The sequence below is a fragment of the Aspergillus pseudonomiae genome (assembly GCF_009193645.1).
Source record: "Aspergillus pseudonomiae strain CBS 119388 unplaced genomic scaffold BDV37scaffold_76, whole genome shotgun sequence".
Taxonomy (NCBI): domain Eukaryota; kingdom Fungi; phylum Ascomycota; class Eurotiomycetes; order Eurotiales; family Aspergillaceae; genus Aspergillus; species Aspergillus pseudonomiae.
This window is the reverse complement of record NW_022476068.1, coordinates 118,574-139,498: the sequence shown is the minus strand read 5'-3', so window position 1 is coordinate 139,498 and position 20,925 is coordinate 118,574. Positions and strand designations below refer to the sequence as shown.

General features: G+C 49.3%; 8 protein-coding genes across 8 annotated transcripts; 2 read left to right on the top strand and 6 right to left on the bottom strand.

Moving 5' to 3' along the window:
- Positions 1 to 412: 412 nt before the first annotated feature.
- Positions 413 to 1,429, bottom strand: BDV37DRAFT_296792 (SDR family NAD(P)-dependent oxidoreductase; the record flags this gene model as incomplete). The annotated part of the gene is made up of 2 exons (XM_032090190.1): positions 1,145 to 1,429; positions 413 to 1,087 (listed from the first exon to the last, which is right to left on the bottom strand). Exons 1-2 carry the CDS (start codon positions 1,235 to 1,237, stop codon positions 413 to 415), a joined length of 768 nt encoding a protein of 255 aa, XP_031937938.1. The 5' UTR covers positions 1,238 to 1,429.
- Positions 1,430 to 1,989: 560 nt separating this feature from the next.
- On the bottom strand, positions 1,990 to 5,064 carry BDV37DRAFT_274337 (putative C6 transcription factor; the record flags this gene model as incomplete). The annotated part of the gene is made up of 5 exons (XM_032085217.1): positions 1,990 to 2,227; position 2,286; positions 2,329 to 3,402; positions 3,453 to 3,979; positions 4,772 to 5,064. The coding sequence occupies 5 exons, from the start codon at positions 5,062 to 5,064 to the stop codon at positions 1,990 to 1,992; spliced, it is 2,133 nt and encodes a 710-aa protein (XP_031937937.1).
- Positions 5,065 to 5,778: 714 nt separating this feature from the next.
- Positions 5,779 to 7,358, bottom strand: BDV37DRAFT_200676 (uncharacterized protein). Its single transcript, XM_032079842.1, has 2 exons — positions 7,256 to 7,358; positions 5,779 to 7,174 (listed from the first exon to the last, which is right to left on the bottom strand). Exon 2 carries the CDS (start codon positions 6,937 to 6,939, stop codon positions 5,815 to 5,817), a length of 1,125 nt encoding a protein of 374 aa, XP_031937936.1. The 5' UTR covers positions 6,940 to 7,174; positions 7,256 to 7,358; the 3' UTR covers positions 5,779 to 5,814.
- A 177-nt stretch (positions 7,359 to 7,535) lies between these two features.
- mcsA (putative citrate synthase Cit1) lies at positions 7,536 to 10,043 on the bottom strand. The gene is made up of 3 exons (XM_032082929.1): positions 9,711 to 10,043; positions 8,493 to 9,647; positions 7,536 to 8,442 (listed from the first exon to the last, which is right to left on the bottom strand). The coding sequence occupies exons 1-3, from the start codon at positions 9,756 to 9,758 to the stop codon at positions 8,242 to 8,244; spliced, it is 1,404 nt and encodes a 467-aa protein (XP_031937935.1). The 5' UTR covers positions 9,759 to 10,043; the 3' UTR covers positions 7,536 to 8,241.
- A 1,048-nt stretch (positions 10,044 to 11,091) lies between these two features.
- Positions 11,092 to 15,113, top strand: BDV37DRAFT_200656 (putative mRNA-nucleus export ATPase (Elf1)). Its single transcript, XM_032079841.1, has 2 exons — positions 11,092 to 13,801; positions 13,856 to 15,113. Exons 1-2 carry the CDS (start codon positions 11,184 to 11,186, stop codon positions 14,592 to 14,594), a joined length of 3,357 nt encoding a protein of 1,118 aa, XP_031937934.1. The 5' UTR covers positions 11,092 to 11,183; the 3' UTR covers positions 14,595 to 15,113.
- Positions 15,114 to 15,491: 378 nt separating this feature from the next.
- Positions 15,492 to 16,924, top strand: BDV37DRAFT_257293 (uncharacterized protein). The gene is made up of 2 exons (XM_032082928.1): positions 15,492 to 16,078; positions 16,240 to 16,924. The coding sequence occupies exons 1-2, from the start codon at positions 15,646 to 15,648 to the stop codon at positions 16,608 to 16,610; spliced, it is 804 nt and encodes a 267-aa protein (XP_031937933.1). The 5' UTR covers positions 15,492 to 15,645; the 3' UTR covers positions 16,611 to 16,924.
- Positions 16,925 to 17,616: 692 nt separating this feature from the next.
- On the bottom strand, positions 17,617 to 18,856 carry BDV37DRAFT_257291 (NADP-dependent oxidoreductase domain-containing protein). Its single transcript, XM_032082927.1, has 2 exons — positions 18,303 to 18,856; positions 17,617 to 18,243 (listed from the first exon to the last, which is right to left on the bottom strand). The coding sequence occupies exons 1-2, from the start codon at positions 18,708 to 18,710 to the stop codon at positions 17,692 to 17,694; spliced, it is 960 nt and encodes a 319-aa protein (XP_031937932.1). The 5' UTR covers positions 18,711 to 18,856; the 3' UTR covers positions 17,617 to 17,691.
- Positions 18,857 to 20,132: 1,276 nt separating this feature from the next.
- On the bottom strand, positions 20,133 to 20,891 carry BDV37DRAFT_286485 (uncharacterized protein; the record flags this gene model as incomplete). The annotated part of the gene is made up of 2 exons (XM_032087928.1): positions 20,133 to 20,656; positions 20,783 to 20,891. The coding sequence occupies 2 exons, from the start codon at positions 20,889 to 20,891 to the stop codon at positions 20,133 to 20,135; spliced, it is 633 nt and encodes a 210-aa protein (XP_031937931.1).
- Positions 20,892 to 20,925: the final 34 nt, after the last annotated feature.

The following is a 20,925-nucleotide window of genomic DNA, read 5'->3' as shown; positions in this document are numbered from 1 at the left end:
GGTGTTCAGTATAGCTGTAGGCGTATATTCTGTCTTCTAGGTCTTAAGGCTGGATGCATACACCGTGGGTAATATGTTCTGGACCAAGTCTTATTTGGCTATTAGGTACCCTGCTAGAGAGAAGTAGAGAGGTCAAACAGGATGCTGTAGCTCTCTGGCTGTTATAGAAATACAGAACGCCAGCATGCATGAATATTCACGCCGTAGGGCTGGAAATAAAGGCGACGAGAGTAACATTCGTCTTATATCAACGTCAAAATTGTACAAGTACTAGATGAACGAGAAAGCCACTGTTCTAATACTAGAGTCGCAAACATCAACATACTGAAAAACCTTCGGCCTAAAGCTGGGCTGAATTTTATGAGAGATATATTGTAGAAGCCATTGTAATATCGGACAACTTATTTTAACATCATGTATACAGCATCCCCCCATTCGCACAGATCACATCCCCAGTGACCCACCTAGATCTTTCCTCCGCCAGGAATGTAATAATATCCGCAATATCCTGAGTAGTGCCGCAGCGCTGGCCAGCAGGTACCTTCTTATTCTGCTCTTCCATCCTGGCGAGATGGACTGGTCCGGCAGCCTGGTACATGTCGGTATCGACAGGGCCCGGGTTCACGGCATTAACTGTGACACCATACTTGTGGCCCAACTCGGTAGCCCACACGCGAGTGAGACCCTCGACAGCAGCTTTAGTGGCAGCGTACACGGACTGTGTTGGGTAGCCGCCTCTCGCGGAGATAGAAGAGAGATTGATGATGCGGCCGCCGCGAGGGATGTAGGGCAGAACGGCCTGGGTCATGAAGACCACGGCGCGGACGTTGATATCCATCAGCTTGTTATAGCTGTCAAGAGTTACTTCTTCTAGGGGTCTGTTGTCGCCCGCTCCGGCGTTGTTGACGAGTATGTCGATCTGGGTGGTTTGGAAGGTAGACAAAACCGCGGACACAAGGGTCGCTGGGGCCTGGGTATCAGCCAGGTCTGCTTGTATACCGAATGCCTCATGGCCGTCATTCCGTAAAGACTCGACGAGAGAGTCCGCGGCTGTACGTGACGATGGGGAAACATAGTTAAACGCGACCTGTTCTTCGTAAGAACCCCGTTGATGAATAGAATAGGAAAATGACAGTTGACATACCTTTGCTCCTTGTTCACTTAAAGCACGAACTATTCCGGCGCCGATTCCTCTCGCCCCACCTGTAACTAGGGCAATCTTTCCTTTGAGAGACATGGTGTTTAGGGCTTATAGTGTTTGCTTGTTGAGCTTTGGGTAAGCCGTACTTGAGGTTCGAACAAGTAGAAAATTAAATACTTATATTCCTGTCCTTGCCCGATTATTCATGTGGGGTCCAGCGGTCCAAACCAGCAGGTCTTCCACCCACTCTATGCGACTTTCGGACGCAATGAAGCATGATAAAGATCCACAGAAAATAAGGTTTCTCGCGAATATCGCCGAGCAGCTGATGTACAATGGAGTGTCCCTCAGTGGGGACCGGGCTCGGAGATAGCGCCGAAACCGAACAACACACAACGTGGGGAAGTATATCACCTGAGAACTACTCCTTACCCCGGACGGCTTCAACCAGAATTCGTAGAATACTTCAAATTGCAGAGTTCATATACTGCACGAGAAAGTGACCAGGTCGGGGAAGATCGAAATGTGGTCACTCCGGCAACGAATCGATACACCCACCCGCGGGGAATGATCCCTCAGCGACTCGGAAAGGGATCCATGATATGTATACAAACTGGCTGCGCTGTTGTTTGGGTACGGCCAAGGAGTGCTGGGTGTCATCGTCACCGGCCATTTGCGCTATATGCATGTATTTTAGTTGGCCTGTCCGAGAAGTGCATGCTATAGTATCGACGTGCCCGCATCCACAAGTTGTTGGCTGAGCCTAGGGTATCTAGATAATTGGTGACTAGAAAGTAGAGACACAGATCGTGACCAGCTTAAGAGTTCGTGTGTCAAGCGGATGATGATCACATTGGCATCCATGGACTCGTTCCTGAATGTCCTTCTGAGCCCTCGAAGAAATTTTGAATCATGAAGCCTCCCGCCGCGTCAAGAAGCTCCGCATTAGACATGCCCTGCGGATACCACGTAAAGCTATCCTCTAGCCCCATCGATAACGGGTTGTATATGGCTTGGTTTTGAGCACCGGGTGGCGGGGCCCAGAGGGCACGAGAAGGGCGTGACAAGGCCGTTGTTGGATTCGGGCTAATATTTTGAGTCAAGTCACCACCATGCCCTTGTTCTACTTAGGTTAGTTATGAACCCTGTGGCAAAATAGATCGGGAAGACGGGGTAGGTATGCTCACCAAGGAGCTTCTGTAACACATTCCGTGCGCGGAAGGCCATGTCATGCGATGATCCAAGGCTCTCGAGGCAATCTACAGCCTGTTGGAGATGTGCCTTCCATGACGGAGACATAGTATGAGTGGGGCTGTAGATATAGCAAGTGGCCTGCACAAAGCTCGCTGTGATTAACCAATACGTCGCATACCACGCCAGACCTCTTTTTCTACTATCCGTATGATTGAGGAATCCACATATAGACGTGACACACTCGTCAGCTGCAGCGAGGCACGACTTGATCGGGCCCTCCAATGTACTGATGGCTGATCGTGTAGCTATAGCTTCGAATAAAAAGGGTCGGTTGAGCACGATACGCAGGTGAAACGACCTCCATAAAAGGACCCTCTTGGGCAACTCCAAGTGCGGTTCCAGATTGACGTCTTGGTTGAAATATGGGGGCAGGTCCTTCCACCAGTTCCCAATACTCTCTTCGAGTTTTACAGCTTTCTCATATCGCGGAACGTGGTGTGTGAGAAGCTCCACCTGAACGGCATTTGCGATCTTAGCTAGCTTCACTTGAGCAATGAGAGCAGATGTGATAGTGGGCCCAGGCTTGCACTCGGGCAAATGCTCCATATCGACCGCAATATCCTGGTCATCCAAGTTTGACGGGAGGCGAATGTTCACTCCGACTAAGGACACTGCAGGCCTCCCTAGAGTCAACTGAGCCCCAGAAACGAAGACAAACAGCGTCCACCAAACACGGCGGCGGATCTCCATGGTGAAAGGCGACGTGCTTGGCATGCCGAATTCGCGGTGCAAGCCTATAGCGAGAGCCATGCTGAAGCCGATGCCGATAAGAATAAACCCCGCGTTAGGCTTGTTGCGTTTTTGCAAGTAATTCGCCATTATAACAATAGCTTGCACGTAGCTCAAAGACCCTTTCTCGAGGACATCCATCGTTAAGTGTCTACGCGCTTCCTTGTAAAAAGGGATGTCGCATTTAGTCGCATTAGAATCGCCCACGAACGCACCGATGGCGAGAACTGTGTTATATAATAGCGGCCACGAGCCGTCCCGCGGCTTAGCCAGGGCACCTTTAATCACTTAGTAAATTTGATATGTCAGCCTCGTGTACAAGGCTTACCTGATATTCGCGCACGGAAGGTCCCTTCATGTAAGATAGGATATGCGGGATGGTAGAGAGCAAAATAGTCATCAATATAACGGCTAACTGTAGCCGTTGACTGAGATCGCACGGCAGGAAAATCATCCTCATCCAAGGATGAAGGCGTGTTCACGCTGTTCAGTGGAAGGTACAGGGGAAGAGACTGCAAGAATTTTAAGGCAGCTATGCCAGACTGCGGTCCTGTATATCCAGCTTTATGTGGATCAGCAGTTAAGAAGCCCATACCGTCGATTGAGTTATCGAAGTCTTGAGATTCGTCAAATTCATAGTCTTCTGCATTGCTGTGTTCGGTGAAGTTTGTCGGGAGTTGCTCAGTATGGTGTTCCACCTCCGTACTCAGCTTATTATCCTGGCTTGTATTTACCAGAGCTACCTGGCGGCTCTCTCGTACAGTCCGAAGTGCTTCTTGCAGATCAACTGTCGGGAGGTACGTCCTCCAGGCCTTTTCCATGTCCTGCCGAAGTTGTTCATATTCCTGAAGACGCCTTAAGTAGGGTATGTAAGTAAAAATATTCCGGCCATCCAAAAATTACAGGTCGGATAATATAATTCAAACCCGCGGCAGATAGCCTCACCTTTGCAGTGACGATAATTTTTGCGACGGGGACGAGTACCGGCATGCTTTTGCATCTCTGACGCAGTTGGAGCAAGTATCATCGCCGGAACATCGAACTTTTCGCCGTTTACACTCATCGCACGCAAATGTTTTGCGTAATATTCGACGGGCTCTAATTGCATCACTCATCTTGCTGAAGTATATGTATCCATTGACAGTGACATCTTGCATCGGTCAATTGTTCGGAGGGACGAGGCGACACGGGCACAGACATCGTGCGGGAAGCCGATTGCGAGCCAATCCGTTTCAGGTTAGCCCGTCTTCTCTCCACGGGGTGTCTGCCTCAGGCAGCGCGGAGCCAAAGTCAACTACAAATTGGGGATATTCCACCAGAAGAGCATACTATACAATAGGCCTATCTATGTGCGTACTTTCATGGCTGTAAGTTTTTCAACTCAAGTGTCATTCAACTGCCAATGTCAAGTCATATTTGATTCAGAAACTGTTTATTCAGATGTGTCGCTCAATGCATATCCTCCAGAGACAAGGCCCCGCCCCCCAACCTGGACTTAGATCAACTACAATCCTAGTCGTATTCAGAACCATTGGCCAAAAGTAAGGACAATGAAGAATATTGTCCCTAGTTCATCACAGCGTATCGGTAGCTTAAAGCTTGAACGTCAAGGACGTGACGAGAGCGCAACTATGGGTTGCTTCTGACCACGGATGAACCTGAGAACACTTCTCATCACCAGCAGCACAGCTGATGGAGGGGCAGTCTTTGGATGAGGGCTGAACAGAAAACCCACGCGTAGTAAACTCAGAGGGTAGGTGGAGGTCAGCACATGAGACATCCCAATAGACCTTGTCGCCTTTCATTTCATACTCGAACTGTATGACATCGTTCGCTTTTAGGTCAGGCTTTGTTGACACTTTAATGGAGATGCGGCCCCCTTTAGGATTCACACGCCATATTTCCTCGTAAGAACCACCCCTGGCAGGAAGCGTATACATCCTGCCTGCTTTATCGGCCACGGACCAGGCGTAGATTGGGGCGGATAGGCTATTGACAATCTTGACGGCTCCGATACTGCGAGGTGAAATGTCATCGACGGGTTGACTGAGGGCGGTGGAAAGCAAGGTCATAAAAACGGCAAAAGCAGCGAAGAACAACATTTTCGCGGTAGATAGGCGTTCAACTGTTTTCTCTATGAAATGAATCAAGACTTTCAGTTAACAGGCTCTAGAGGTGCTTTATATCCCATTTGAGGCTATCTCCTTGTAGTGAATTTGTGAGCTATTTGGGATGGAAAGTCACATACCCAGCTCTGAAGCTCCAGTTTATCAGCCCCCATTGGGTCATCTGGGGCGTCCTGCAATTTAATATCTACTACATATTCACTGCAGGTCTCTACGCGGAACCTTAGATGATAGGTTGGTTCCACTAGCTTCATTCAGTGAATCCCGTGATATGAACCAGCGGAAGCCCTACCCTTTGTGAAACGATGGCTGAACACGGTGTGGACTACATCCAGCCTTCATCTTTGTTGTCAACAAACAAAGAAGCCATATGGGGTTTATACCTTCCCAATTCCTTTGAGAAAAGCAAAATTGCTTTGTTTGTTGATGGTTTCAAAGGTACAACCAATCACATCGTAGTATAAGAATACCTGAAACTGTGGCGTCCTCAAGGTGCACATGAAGTTTTTCCCTGATGTTGGCTGTTTAGCAAGAAGAACTAGATTAACTACTGATAATATGCTACTACAAAAACGCCATTTCTGTTTTTGCCGTCTCGCTCCCAATTTCATTGAGCCTCGCATCTATCAGCTGGAACGTCTTCGGCATGGGACCTGTGTTGCTCTCAGCCGACAAGTCCAGTTCCCTCTCGATGTAACCCACATAGGTTATGTTGTTTACCACAGGGCCTGTAACCAGAGTAATATCAATCTTGTGCTCTTCCATCAGACGTTTCAGACCCCAAGCCGCAACAGTGTCACTCGCCGTAAGAACGAGGGAGGCTACATGCTGCCGGAACTGCGGTGAATCCAAAACGGTCATGATGTTGTAAAATCCAAGGAGACACGACCCGAACTCGACAACAATAACATCAGGATTAATTTTGTTGAGCTCACGTAGGATGCCCAGCGACACCTCAACTACCTCAGTTGGGTTACCGCAAGTGGTGGGTAAACCACCATCAGCGAAACCCAGAACTAAATCAGCCCCTGTGGCAGCCAAACAACGCAATTCGCCCCAGAGGGCGACTCCAGATAATTTGGCGCCGGCTACTCGGAGTCCTCTCGACTTGAGATGTTGGATTATATTCCGGGCTGTGGTGGTCTTTCCAGTGTTTGATGCGGTACCGGCGACTACCACTATAGGTGCCGACTCGCTTAGGGTTTGGCATCTGGGGATCGCCGAATGTTTAATGTTAACAGGAGCCCCTGCTTTCAGTATACTACCGAGTACTCGGACTTGAACCGGTATCTCTGTATCGTTAAGGGAGGCCTCAACCACCCCCACTATTCCGCTCTTGCTCACATAGGACAGAGTATCCCCGGGGGAAAGTCTGGAGGGAATATCACAGTTGAAGACCTGAAAGGAACGTCGCTTTGCGAGAACAGCCGCGACAATATCACCTTCCACCAAGTCACTTATATGTCCGGTGGTATCTTCGATCATAGCCCATCGGTTCAGCGTCGACAGCACCTCCACTGCAATCACCTCTCCTTCGGCCGGTACTATTATTGGCGTTACTGTGACAACATCGTCCAGTTCTACTCGACGAAGTAAGGACGGCTTCCTCGAAAGACGGACACTCGTAGTCGCCGCAGATGCTGTAAGGCTGCTCGTTGTGGGATCCATCGAGGTTTGTCTCTTCGCCATGCCTTCCCTCAGCTGTGCTATAAATTTCAGATAGAAATCTACTACCAGCTTAGCAATCTAACTCCAGCAATGAACTCATCTCAGTATTATGAGCTAGAGCTCCCTATAATAGTAATCACCCATGCAACAGGTAGAAAGACGAAAATAGCCGAAGTCAACGTAATAGCTTGTGAATTGCTGACGCGTGATACTGGGTTGGGTACCCCTGCAGCTATTTCTTCGCCTTTCTTCGCAGCTTTCCAGCGCCCGACCGCACTTGGTGTTAGTATGAATGTCTCTTCGGCCAATCATCCTGGTGTTTCTCGAGTCGCCTCACCTTTATGGACCCATCAATAAAAGGCCGGCAAGAAAGCCTACAGCTAGGATTAACCTGCGGTCAGAAATAGCCACATAAGCTCTGTAACTATGCTGTTTCGAATTGTTCCTTTGTGATATGTGAATGAACCTGCGAAAGGATAATCCTGGTCCTATTCACAACATGACTGTATCGCCAGTGTTGGATTGTGTTGTACAGTCATCAGCACGATTGTAATACTTTTTTCAAGTGGACTCTTTTGCTAAGCTGGGTTGTAAGTTGTTTGCTCGTACTCAATAAACGACTAACCATTTCAGGAATCCTTATTTCAATCCATGTTATGGTCATCCATCGGCCCTCAACAAAATGTAACAAGATTATTTTCTTAAGGAAAGAGTTCAATCATAATAGATATAGTGACACTTCTATGATTCTATAGGTAGTTGCTTCGATCCTAGCATCTCTTTTCGTAAATGGTAAGTGGTGGTCATTCAATTACGATGATAGTGCTGAGATGCATCGGAATATATAAATTTAGGAGGGCGAACAACTTTTACGTCCCCCGCAGGGTTATCTTGAGTCTGCAACGCTTTTGATAATCTAAAAAGAAAAATAATATTTATCTAGAAGAATTTGCATAGGAATTACCTATCAAGTTTCAAATCGATAATTTAGAGAAATCTTTGAGAATCGCAACTTAAACAACACTCAAGGCCAAATTGCCAGCAAAGCGCTCCTGCTAGTCGATGAAAGATTTAGGCGAAGGTTGAACGTGAAGTCGCGTCATGGGCGAAAAATAAAACCAGAAAATCCGATATAGTTCTATTCTCTAAAAGTCTATCTGGCGTCTATGCAATTGGGCATATTGCTAGACGCAGGGAAGTCAATCCCCGCACACAAGAGAACAAAGGCAAACCGTCAACAAAATAAGAACACACGTCCATTGCGGATATCAAGATACGCTATCATTCAAACATTTTTTACACGCGAAGATTGAAATTCGTCAATCATTTCTTGAGGCCCAGGAGGTTGATACTCTTAGGGCGCTCAATGGGCAGGCCGAGGGCACGGTCCCAGATGAGCTGGACGAGAGGGCCCAGAGCACGGCTGACACCGAAGGTGACGGTGTAGTACAGGGGCTGCTGGAATCCATAGTGGTAGAAGAGCACACCAGAGGCGGCATCAACATTGGGGTGGGGGTTCTTGGTCTAGTATCGTTAGCATACGTAGCTTGGAAAACACCGAAATGATCATTTACCTTTCCATGTTCCGTAAGAACGCCAGGGGCAATCTCGGAGTTCTTCTTGACCAATTGGAAGACAGGGTTGGCCAGAACATCAGGGCGAGTGGCAGCAAAGTCCATGAGAGCCTCGAAACGGGGGTCAGGCTTGCGGAGGACACCATGGCCGTAGCCAGGGACGACACGACCCGACTTCAGGGTATCCCAGAGGTAGGTACGGACATCCTCCTCAGTGAACTTGGTTCCGATCTTGTCCTGCATGGCCAAGATCCATCGCAGGACTTCCTGGGCAGCAAGACCGTGCAGAGGTCCGGCCAGACCCAAGAGACCCGCGCTGTAACTCAGGAAGGGGTCGCTCAGGGCACTTCCAACCAAGTGGGTAGCGTGGGCGGACACGTTACCGCCCTCGTGGTCACCGTGAAGAGCCAGGTACAGACGCAGCAAATCATGGAAGTCCTGGTTCTGCTGGCCACCTTTGCCGAGGAGCTCCGCGAAGTTGTAAGACCAATCCTGGTTCACGTCGAGAGCTTGGGTGCCGACGGTGTCGATCTCATTGGGGCGGAAGACCAAGGCGGCGACACGGGGGATCTTGGCAAGCAAAGAGATGCTGTCATCGAAGGTGGGCTCCCAGTAATCGGCCTTGTTCAGACCCTTCTCGTAGGCCTTGGCGAACTGCGACTCAGTGTTCAGGGCAGCGACAGCGATGGAGAGCTGCGTCATGGGGTGCATGTCGCGGGGGAAGGACTTAATGAGGTCCAGGATGTGCTGGGGGAGGTGGGACTTCTCGGCCAACTCGCGCGAAAAGGCGCGCACCTGGCTGGTCGAAGGGACCTCACCCGTGAGGAGGAGCCAGAACATGGCTTCGGGCAACATCTCCGTGCCGGAGGTACCCTTGGGGAGCTCCTTCTGGCAATCCTTGATGGTCTTGCCGTGGAAGCGGATGCCCTCCTCGGGATCGAGGACCGAGCCCTCCCAGAGCATCGACTTGAGACCACGCATGCCACCAATGACATTGGCAACCTTGACCTCGCCAATCACATCGTCCCCACGTTGTTTCACTTGCTGGAAGAGTTCACGTTTGGCGGGGATGACCGCCTTGAGGGCAGACTTCAGATCGGGTTCCGCCGTCGCATAAGATCTGCGAGAGGTATACTGAGCCAATAAACGTGAAGACTGTCACAATGGCTGGATTTAGTTTCTGCATTAGGGTAATACCCATTGCGATCGGTGACTAACCTGAGCCAGCTTGGTAGCATGGCGAGTGGTTCGCATGGACATGGCCATGGTGTGTTTATTTATTTGTGAAGGAAAGACCCGTAGAATTACACTCAGCACAGGACACAGAACAGGTTTTCTGTCGAAGCCTATCAGGGAGGACGATGGGAGTTTTTAAATCTTCGAGTGAAAATATACAGGGAAGAGAAAAGAACGGCGAAAGGAGGGAGCACGAATTATACGCGGAGGGTCTCCCTTGCACCGCACACCGATTGGAACGCACGGTTGGCCGCGGAGGAACGGTGAAGCTGACAAGGAGCTACCGAGGCAATGCCGCGGCTGCATGCGGAGAACGCCAACCCCCATTACTTCTATTTATTTGCTAGAGGTCAAGTCACACCACTTCTCCTTCACGGTCGGATGGAAGGATGTCATTGCTAGTACTAAATAACTCTACCTTTCTTATGATCATAGAGAGCAAAAAATACATCAGTATTCTACGCCGTTGGCCCGCGTTGATATTTATTTGTTGTGATTTTTGTTACCGAGGGTCGGGTATTCTCACAAGGGATGCGATGGACCATATGCTTCGGGATAAGTTGGTAGCCGATCATTGACGGACGAGATGATTGTTTAATTCATTGTTGGTGGAATAAGATGACCTGCAAGCTACACAGTCGAAGAGGTCTATAGCGGTGTTCCAGAATGCAAGAGAAAGAGTATATAAATGCCGCTGGTCCTCTCCCAGGGGTTGCATGTCAGATACCTAGTGTATTGAATGTTTGGACGAGACACTCCGCCCCCGTCACGGTATCCGCGGGTTGGCGGATCCGGCGTGCGGGGTAACCCCGATGTGGATTAGCCTGCTTCGGGCCGGGGGTGAATCGATGTATGCCTGAGGCAGAAGAGCCAAGCGAGCACCGCCACAGCCGGCACCTGGCTAGACCCTTACCAGCCATAGTTGCCTCAGGCACCTTGCAGCCACCCGACAGCCACCCGGGCTGAGCCAACAATCAGGACCCATGCAAAGGCGGTGTATTCTGATTGGTGAAAATCCTGTCCTCCTGCGCCTCAGGCAGAGATTTTCACCCGCGCCCAATCACAAGAGAACTTATCGGCGGCCCAAAAAAAAATAATCGCCGCCCCGCCATCATTATCAGTGATCTTTCTTTCCAGTTCAGCCTGGATTTTCTTCCTTTTCCTCTTGTCTCTTCACTCTCCCCTCTTTCCTTTTTCTTGTTCATATACCCTGTTGTTTCTGTTGCAGACGGATCCTCGTCCCGAGGCCGATCTAACGGTTGGATTTTCATCAAAAAGTTTTGAATTTTGTGTAGATTTCTTTATTACTTTTCTTTTCTCCTTTTTGTGGTATTTTGAATTTTCCACCAGACGACGCCGCTTTAGTGGCTTACAGATTTAGTGCAAAGGTCGAAGCGAAGGCACACTCTCCGGTGAGAGACAAACGGCATTTGATATCGCCCTATATACAATAGAATGCCTCATTTCGAAAATACAACCATGGCTACCGCTGTTTCCAAGACTCCATCTACCGTCCCTCCGACTCCGGAGGAGATTTCGTCCCTTTTCAACACGATCTTCACCGCAGAGACCTCCCAGCAATCTCTTGATGCCTCCTACGCCTTGACCAACTTGCTGATTCAAAGTGTCGGCAGCCTCGGCTTTCAGAAATATGATGTCTTGTCGCATGTCAAGAAGGCGGCCAGCGATAAGAAGAATGGCGCCCTCCGTGAGAGTGCCATGCTGATTCTCGGCGCCCTGTTCGAACGTTTCCCTCGTGAACATCCTCTGAGCGAAGTTGTATTCCTCCTTCAAGATGGCGGCGTTCTTAATATTGCCCTGGATGCGTTGGCCGACAAAGGCGCAGTGGTTCGCGATGCCGCTCAGTATGCAATCGATGCCTTGTTTGCCTGTCTCAAGCCCGAAGCCATGGCCAATGGTCTCCTGCCTGCCCTGTCTGCTTATCTCAGCCGCGGCACTGGTAAGTGGCAGGGCTTTGTCGGCGCATACTCCCTGATAGAGAAGATGGCCGTCAAGGCGCAGATGGGTAACGGAACTCTGGAGGAAGAACGTGAGAAGGATATACTGCGCGAGGCAATGGGCAAGACTCTGAAAGACTTGATTCCTCTGGTGGAGTCCGGCATGCACGATCTGAAGGCTGAAGTGGCTAAGCGGGCTTGCAAGGCCATGAACGCGGTTACCACCCTCTTGTCCAACGATGATGTTGCCCCTCGTATTCCTCTTTTGATCAAGACCATGGAGCAGCCGTCCGAGAAGACACTACAGGATGCCATCCATGCCTTGTCGCAAACTACTTTCGTCGCTATTGTTACCTCGCCCGTCCTGGCCTTGCTCACTCCTTTGCTCGAGCGCTCCTTGAACGCCCCAACAACGCCCCAAGAGACTTTGCGTCGCACTGTCGTGGTCGTGGAAAACTTGACAAAGCTCGTGCATGATCCCTCCGAGGCACGTACGTTCTTGCCCAAGCTCATTCCCGGTGTACAGGCTGTCAAGGACCGTGCTTCCTTGCCGGAAGTCCGAGAGCTTGCCACCCGCGCATTGAACGTAATGGAGAAGGCCATGAGCGACAGCAATGTTCACGCTGGATCTGTCACCAAGACCACTCCGGATGAGGTTCTCGCCGTCTTGAATGCCCAGATCCAGGCCAACGGCGGCCTTGCTGTGCCCGAGGCGCATACACTTTTCGAGCTCGGTAAGACGTACATCGCAGAGATGGTTCGTGAGGATGTGAACTGCCGCATGCACGACCGTATCCCTGTCTGTGTCGCGCCCTACCTGCGTGGTTTGCTCCCGGAGGATACACATGAGGCTGTCGCCTCCGCTCTCCAGGCACATTTTATCGAGGAAGATCACCGCAAGTTTGGTAAGCCCGAACCCGACGATCCCAATGAGGTCGAGATTGTCAACGCCAACTTCTCCCTTGCCTACGGTGGAATGCTTCTTCTCAACCACACCAACCTCCGTTTGCTGAAAGGTCACCGTTATGGTCTTTGTGGTCGCAATGGAGCTGGCAAGTCCACTCTCATGCGCAGTATCGCCAACGAAAAGCTGGAGGGCTTCCCCCCGCAGGATGTTGTTCGAACCTGCTTTGTGGAGCATAACCAGGGTGAGGATGCTGACCTGAGCATCATCGAATACGTCTCCAAGGATCCCAAGATCGCGGAGGCTGGCCAAGAGCATATCAGCCAGGTGCTTCTCGAATTCGGCTTCACGGATGGCCCAGAGGGCCGCCAGTCGCAGCGTGTTGGGTCGCTGTCGGGTGGTTGGAAGATGAAGCTTGCGTTGGCCCGTGCCATGCTCATGAAGGCGGATGTTCTACTCCTGGACGAACCCACTAACCACTTGGACGTTGCCAATGTGAAGTGGTTGCAAGAATACCTCAAGAAGCACACTGATATCACCAGTTTGATTGTCAGTCACGACTCCGGATTCTTGGACGAAGTCTGCACGGATATTTACCACTACGAAAGCAAGAAGCTGGTCTGCTACAAGGGTAATCTGGCTGCTTTCGTCAAGCAGAAGCCCGAGGCAAAGAGCTACTACACTTTGTCCGCCAGCGCTGTTCAGTTCAAGTTCCCTCCCCCTGGTATTCTGTCCGGTATCAAGTCCCAGACCCGTGCCATCCTCCGGATGACCAACTGTTCCTACACCTATCCCGGTGCCTCCAAGCCATCCCTGACCGACGCATCGCTCACCCTGACGCTGTCGTCCCGTGTGGCTATCATCGGAGGAAATGGTGCTGGTAAATCTACTTTCATCAAGATGCTCACAGGAGAGACAATTCCCCAAACCGGCAAAGTTGAGAAACACCCCAACCTTCGTATCGGTTATATCAAGCAGCACGCTCTCGAGCACGTGGAGATGCATCTGGAGAAGACCCCTAGCCAGTACCTCCAGTGGCGTTATGCCAACGGTGACGACCGCGAAGTCTACTTGAAGCAGACCCGTGTTCTCACCGAAGAGGATAAGGCTCAGCTGGAGAAGCCGGTCGACCTCAAGGATGGCAGGGGTCCCCGTCGCATCGAGGCCCTTATGGGTCGGCAAAAGTGGAAGAAGTCGTTCCAGTACGAAGTGTAAGTTATCGCTACCTGTTCGTCTCCGCGCGCCGCCACTAACAGATATCATAGTAAATGGATTGGTCTCCTTCCCAAGCACAACACCATGATTTCTCGTGAGACCCTGCTTGAACTTGGATTCTTCAAGCTGGTTCAGGAATTTGATGATCACGAGGCTTCTCGCGAAGGTCTTGGGTTCAGAAACTTGGAACCTCCTGAGATCTCGAAGCACTTCGAGGATGTTGGCTTGGATCCTGAGATCGCCAATCACAACCAAATCTCTGGTCTCTCTGGTGGTCAAAAGGTCAAGGTTGTGTTGGCCGGAGCCATGTGGAACAACCCCCACTTGCTCGTGCTGGACGAACCCACTAACTTCTTGGACCGTGACTCTTTGGGTGGTTTGGCTGTGGCCATCCGTGACTTCAAGGGTGGTGTGGTCATGATTTCTCACAACGAGGAGTTTGTGGGCGCGCTCTGCCCCGAGCAGCTTCATGTCGCTGATGGACGCATTGTTGCCCGTACCAACACGGGCGTGTCGCTCGATCGGTTTGAAGACAGTGCGGCCAATTCTCCCCAGGCCGGCACCGCCGTCAACTCCACCGCCACCAGCGCGGCCGCTTCTGCTGCTGCTTCGGCCGTGAACTCTGGCGCTGAAGAACAGGGCGAACTCAAGTTCAAGGCGAGGAAGAAGAAGAAGATGACCCGTGCCCAGCTGAAAGAACGGGAGACTCGTCGTCGTCTCCGCCATCTTGAGTGGCTCAATAGCCCTAAGGGTACCCCCAAGCCTCCGGATACTGACGACGAGGCTTAGTAAATATTTTATGTTTATACTTATTTTCTGGACTCTGTTTGCTGCATGAGCAGCATGACGATTTGCCTGTTTTGGTCATTACGATAGACGGCTCGGCGTTTGTTTTTGTTCTTGCTCGATATATTCCGGCGGTTTGCTTTTCATAGATGACGAACTATCCTACTTAGAAAAGTCAGAGATCTTTTCAGCAATCGACATAATCGCACCGTGGTCTATGTCTATGTACTCTATATGTGGGAAATCCTAGCTTTTCCCACGTTTTTTTTGGTAACGCGAAGCATTGCCGTTTGCCCAACTCTCGGCTGTAGTCACTATACTTATATCGCACTGATTTATTGAGGACACTGAACTATAGACCCTGGAAGATTTATTGAGATCGTACTAAAATATTGACATTGTTTGACGTGAACCAGTGTAAGTTTACTACAGGTTGATGGTCCAAATACAGAGTTAGGGCAAACACGACGGAATGCCTAGCCTCACCCATGTACGTCTTTGACGCTCCAGCGAGTTTTCAAGCCCTGGTATCTAGCACAACAAGTGCTTATCATGATAGGTCCTTTCAATATAGTCAAATCAAGACAAGCCACGATCTTATCATGTGGACATCTCCATATGACCAAAGGGCATCAATGCTCAGCCACGAATTAGTGGCGTTCCGTGACATCACCCAGTCCTCTCTTCCATGCAACATACTACTACCTAATAGTAGTCAAATCCTGCGCGCATAGATCATGACGAATAAGATGTAGACGTCCAGCGCCCGATGTGGCGCAGGCTCATCCCGTAGCTCACATTGGTCAGCTTCTCATCCTCTAGGATTGGGCTATACGAGTTGCAATCTATGGCTCGAGTGTAGTCTTACGCCCCCAACATCAGGCAACAAAGTATTAGACTCGTCTTCTACGGTGAAGCAGTCTTACCTCAGCGAATATAAGAATATAGCAGGTTTGCCCTATTTCTCCACCGATATTTCTCCAGGTCGCTAGACTTACGTCAGCACATCTGCCTCTCCTCACGCAGACATAACAAATACCCATCCCGTCTAAGAATGACCTGCTTCAGAATGCGCGACGAACCCCCAGCCTACGAAGAAGCCGCAGGCTCCAGCTCGACCGCCATCCCAGGCGACACCAAGACACAGTTGCAAGATGAGGATCAGCGATCGCAATACGGGCTGATTTCCATCTCGGGGTACGACCGTATTCGTCTCATGCGCTTCCCGGAATCTGTTGTCGCGCTTGTATCGGAGACACTCCAGAGACACTGGCCCAAGGGTATACAAAATGTAAAGGCCTACTATGAGAGCACGGAGTTCAAGCTGCGTGGAAACCCTTTTGAACACGGCAATGATGATGAGAAGGTTGCGCTGCGGAATGTTATCTTAGGGCTTCTGGATGCTCTTGCGAGAGAGGGTTGGGGTGTTCATCCTGCTGCCGGGGGGTTGGGGCGCATAGGGAATTATAAGTCGTTTGGGCAGAAGGGTATGTTCGTCTTGTTTTGTAGACAGTCTTTATTTGTATTGTTCGATTTATTTATTTATTTATTTATTTATTTATTTTTTTTGTTTATTGCCTTCCAATGCTATGCTACTCGAGCTACCCAGATAAACCATCCATAGAGCAGTGAAGCTGACAGATCACAGATAGCTTGATATTCAAGCGCCAAGACTCACAACAGCTCTCATGGATGTGTATCTCCTTCGACTCTGAAGACCTCATGCACCTCATCAACGCTCCTCCCGAGTTGGCCCTGTCCCTGGTTGCAGTCTTCGGGGACCGGATCAAGAACTGTAACCAGGATCTTGTGAGCGGAAACTTTGAGATCAAGTTCCAAAAAAGGTTATGGGCTAAGTCGTCGGACGAAGGAGCGGTGCTGAGTAGAGTGGCCATACTAGATGTGCTTCAGTGTCTGGAGGGCCAGGGGTTTACGTTGTGTTCGAGCTTGGATATCGACCATGGCAATGGGGGTGAGTTGTATAAGAGTAGTGGGGAGACATGGTTTTGTTGCCGTTGAGGTTGGCGATGTGTATGACTATTATGGATTTCTTTGAGTATATGACTAACATGGTATGAACGTCGTGCTTTCAAGGATAGTTGGGCTTTGAAAGCCTTATTCCATTTGAGTCATTTGATGCACCTCTCGTACGTCGATAGAGTTTAAGACACCATGGACAAGTTAATATCAGCCACGGACTCACCTTTGACCTTCGTCTAGCGATTCTAAGAGTAGTATATACCGCTACATCCACATCATAATTCTCAATTTATTCCATTAATCAAGGGTACTTTTATTACTAAAGCAGCCTCGATCGTTCTGGCCCTCCTTTCACCTCCAGATTTGGCTGGAACCTGAACCTAAACTCGCACGCGAAACATGGTTCGATCCCACTTTATCGCATCTTGTACCGTTGTGCGCTGCTGTAAGATCATCTGTGAGAGCAATTGTTGAAAGATGACTGGGTTCGGTGGCATATACATATCAAAAGGGTAACAGCCAGCAGTGGTTAGGGTTTACCAACTCTATCTGATTCATTGGGCTGAACCTAGTCAAATACTTCCACAGATATTTTCTCACTCTCAGTGTAGTTTACGGGGAACTTGCTTTTCGGTCTGGACATACCGATGGCGAGTAGTGTCGGTGCGTGGCCGGACAACTGCTGGACTTTACGAGCTATGGTGTCTTCCTACTATGAGTGTGTGCCTTGACGCTTGATGGCACACAGACCATACACTTCATATATACTACTTCGGTCTTTCAAACTGTGGAACATATTTGAGTAAAGGTGGCACCAGAAGTTCTTTCATATTTGCATCGTGGGATGACTTGATCAACTGGATGATCAGAGACAACTCTACAGGTCATTGACTAGTTCAATAATCCCATCGCTCCATTGACCTTGTGTATTCAATACAATGTTTGTGCTCCAAGCAAAACATCTTACGTAGTAGTATGTGCAAGGCCAAAACCCGCAATAGCCAGGTAACAGGTCAACAAATAGCATGGACAAGGCTTTACGAAAGATTCATAAGTCAAATAATCATCAATGTTCGTTGCCAAGTGTCTAAAACTATATTACTTTTATTGAACCCATTCTTCACGCCTCCTCTGGCCAATTATCATACCCAAAGGTATCCTTCATGTTAACAAACCGGAAATGCCTTCCCTCCGCAACAGCATTAATAGCCTTGAACTCGTCGTCCGACAACTCGACCGATTTGAAGTTCGACTCAATTCTCGCCGGGTTCGAGCTCTTCGGCAAAACCACATAGCCTCTCTTCAAGCCCCAGGCGATCAAGATCTGCGCCAAAGTACAGCCCTTCTGCTTGGCAATATCATTCAACGTCGGGTTCTCCGACACCTTCTCGCCCGTAGTAGGGACCTGATTCTGAGACCCAAGGGGCGAGTACGCCTCGACCACGATGCCGTTCTTCTGGCAGTAGTTGACGAGCTCGGTATTAGGAAGGAAGGGGTGGACCTCGATCTGGTTGACTTGAGGCTTCACCTTGGCAATCTTGTTGAGATGCTCCAGGCCTTCGATACGCCAGTTGGACACGCCGATGGCGCGGGCTTTGCCGGATTCGTAGATCTTCTCCATCGCACGCCAGGTTTCTTCGGGGTTCTTTGTCAACTCCTCAAGGATGATGTACTATTCATTCATACCGTTAGTGATATTATCGGAAATTCTGGATATCGTGATTGCCGCACCTTTCCATCCGGTCCAAGCTTCGGCTGATGATTCTCGTCTTTCTCAGCAGCAATGGGCCAATGCACCAGATACAGGTCCACATAGTCCAATTGCAAGTTCTTCAGCGAATCCTCCAACGACCACAGCACATCGTCATACCGATGCAGGTGGTTCCACACCTTCGTCGTCACGAACAGATCCTCCCGCTTCACTGACGGGTTCTCTTTCAGGAAATCTTGAATTGCCTGTCCCACCTCGTCCTCATTGGCATAGAACCAGGCACACTCGAGGTGTCGGTAGCCGACTTTCAGCGCGTGGCGGACAGCCTTGTAAGTCTCGCCTTTGGAGCCTTCGTTGGCAAAAGTACCGAAGCCGACGCCGGGGATGGTGACGCCGTTCTTTGTTTTGAAGGATACGCCGGAGGACATTTTGATGGGTGTTTAGGGTAAGGAATGGCAAGCAGTACTCGCGTAGTTGGAATTCCAATTCCAGCTTTGACTGGGTGACTCCATATTTAAAAGGCCAGCACGAAACAAATACATTCATGACCTCATGGCTGCAGAGGCGAGCATTTCGTCATTGGGTCCATTTACTGTGTAGTTCGGTTGGTTCCAGTCTCCGGTGTGCACCGAGTGGATTCATACCGAAGCTGTCATTGGAACCGTCCCGCTTGTCGGGGGCTCCACCTTTAGTATTAGAGCTGGAGCTTGTCGCATGGGTAGCTTCGGATTTAACAAATGCTGGATTTAACAGCTGTGCTGAAAATGCACAATTGCAAGAAATACGTTATTCGTTATTTGTGTCGACTCTGATCCACATAGCGCCACAGATCCTAGGGCTCGCAAGTCCGCTTCCCTGAGCAACGCTGTGGAACTGTTACGCTGTGAGGTTTTGGGGTCAAATATGAGTTAAATCATAGCTGTATGATAAAACAGAATTCAACCATATGACGGCCTAGCTACATAACGTCAGCTGTTATTAGCATTGTATTGCCCCCAGCAGTTCAAAATTATTAATCAGCGACTGCTCTACTTTCTCAGCCTGAGGCAGGAGACACCACATCCAGGTCACGTGATAGCTGCAGTCCCAACAAAAAAGCCACAATAAAGCCCCTGAAAGACGCCATGAATGTACAACTAAAATTCAAAACCCGGCGCCCGGGTCTTGTATCCTTTCATTGTGTCCCCAACCCTAACACCATAAGCCGCTAAACTACTTTTAGACACTTAACGGACCAACTATATTCCAGAACGGGTACAGTACGGTATGTATTTGTAAGATACCCTCAGCATCTATAATACGTGTACATAATTCGTATGGGAGATCCATGGCTGGCGGGATGATTTATGCCTTAGGCAACAATGGTGACACTGACAGCTCGAACTCCAGAATCACTGACATGTTAGACCACCAGGAAATGGCAAGAACCTCGATACGTGGCAGCGTAAAATGACTTAAACCATATATCCCTAATGTTTGATGGTTTTGGCTATACAGTATCGATCTTCTGCAATCTTCGATGATCCCTGCTCACCTGCAACCATAACGTAATCGGTAAGCGAGCCGCCACTGTACGCGGCCCGCCATCTTCTTTTTTCCATAGTAAGCAGCTTATTTTTAAACAACAATATCTCAACCATTATTAGATATATCAGTATACTTTATAGTAACAGACTTTATTATTAATATTAATTTTTACTAATCAATCAAGTTACGCGGTGCACGAGACAATAATGATAGTATTATAAATTTCCAACTGATACTAGCTGTAAATCTATATACATCTTGCTTACTGTAACTACAGTTGCATCACGCCAAATAATAGAGCAAAAGGGAAACATCATGACTTGCTAAAAGTCGATGCCCACTTTTCCCGTATGCTGTCTGCTCGCAAGGTATGTGTACGCCTCGGTCACTTGGTCCCGACTGAACTTGAAAGTCTTCTCAACCGGAACAGGTATGTTGTGAGTGCCGATGAATCGAACAGCATCCTCAAGTTGTTGCTTGGAGCCAACCATAATACCACGGACAATTACTCCTTTTGCCAATGCTAGACCCGCTACATCTGGCATGGTATACTGGAGAGGAGGGGAGAGAAAGCCGATGACAGCAATATTAACACCGTAAGAAACAGCTTCTAAGGACTGCTTGATAGTCCCAGAGCCACGGTTTTCAAGTATGTAGTCTACGCCGCTGCCGTGGGTGATCTTCTGCACCTCTTCTGCCCATTTTGAAGTGGTCTTGTAGTTGGTAGTATAATCAGCTCCGTACTTATGCTGAACATAATGTAACTTCTCCTTCAAAGAAGATGTGATGATAGTGGTGGCGCCAGCAGCCTTCTCAAGAACGAGACCAGTGCGAATCCCCGAACTCCCTCCCCAACACCAACAATATCACCTGCAGCATCGGATCCAGGCACAACAATCATTTTTTTTACAGGAAACCGGTACTTGCCAGTGGATATAGCAATGTCCCGGAAGTTCAATACTACATTGCGCACCTTTTATAACTATCTCATATTTGCCAGCGGAGGGCACTGATCCTTTGAACTCAGTAAATCGTTCCCAGGAATCGTGACCAAGAAGACGAAGACCAGTTTGAGAGGCCATTTTGTATTCAGAAGTTTCCCTCATAAAACAAATA

Coding starts and splice junctions, on each gene's coding strand:
- BDV37DRAFT_200656 (XM_032079841.1), top strand. CDS start 11,184: ATGCCTCATTTCGAAAATACAACCATGGCTACCGCTGTTTCCAAGACT. Junction 13,802..13,855: donor AAGTCGTTCCAGTACGAAGT/GTAAGTTATCGC, acceptor CAGATATCATAG/TAAATGGATTGGTCTCCTTC.
- BDV37DRAFT_257291 (XM_032082927.1), bottom strand. CDS start 18,710: ATGTCCTCCGGCGTATCCTTCAAAACAAAGAACGGCGTCACCATCCCC. Junction 18,244..18,302: donor AGCTTGGACCGGATGGAAAG/GTGCGGCAATCA, acceptor ATGAATGAATAG/TACATCATCCTTGAGGAGTT.
- BDV37DRAFT_257293 (XM_032082928.1), top strand. CDS start 15,646: ATGACCTGCTTCAGAATGCGCGACGAACCCCCAGCCTACGAAGAAGCC. Junction 16,079..16,239: donor TAAGTCGTTTGGGCAGAAGG/GTATGTTCGTCT, acceptor GACAGATCACAG/ATAGCTTGATATTCAAGCGC.
- BDV37DRAFT_200676 (XM_032079842.1), bottom strand. CDS start 6,939: ATGGCGAAGAGACAAACCTCGATGGATCCCACAACGAGCAGCCTTACA.
- mcsA (XM_032082929.1), bottom strand. CDS start 9,758: ATGGCCATGTCCATGCGAACCACTCGCCATGCTACCAAGCTGGCTCAG. Junction 9,648..9,710: donor ATGCTACCAAGCTGGCTCAG/GTTAGTCACCGA, acceptor CCATTGTGACAG/TCTTCACGTTTATTGGCTCA. Junction 8,443..8,492: donor TTCTTACGGAACATGGAAAG/GTAAATGATCAT, acceptor TAACGATACTAG/ACCAAGAACCCCCACCCCAA.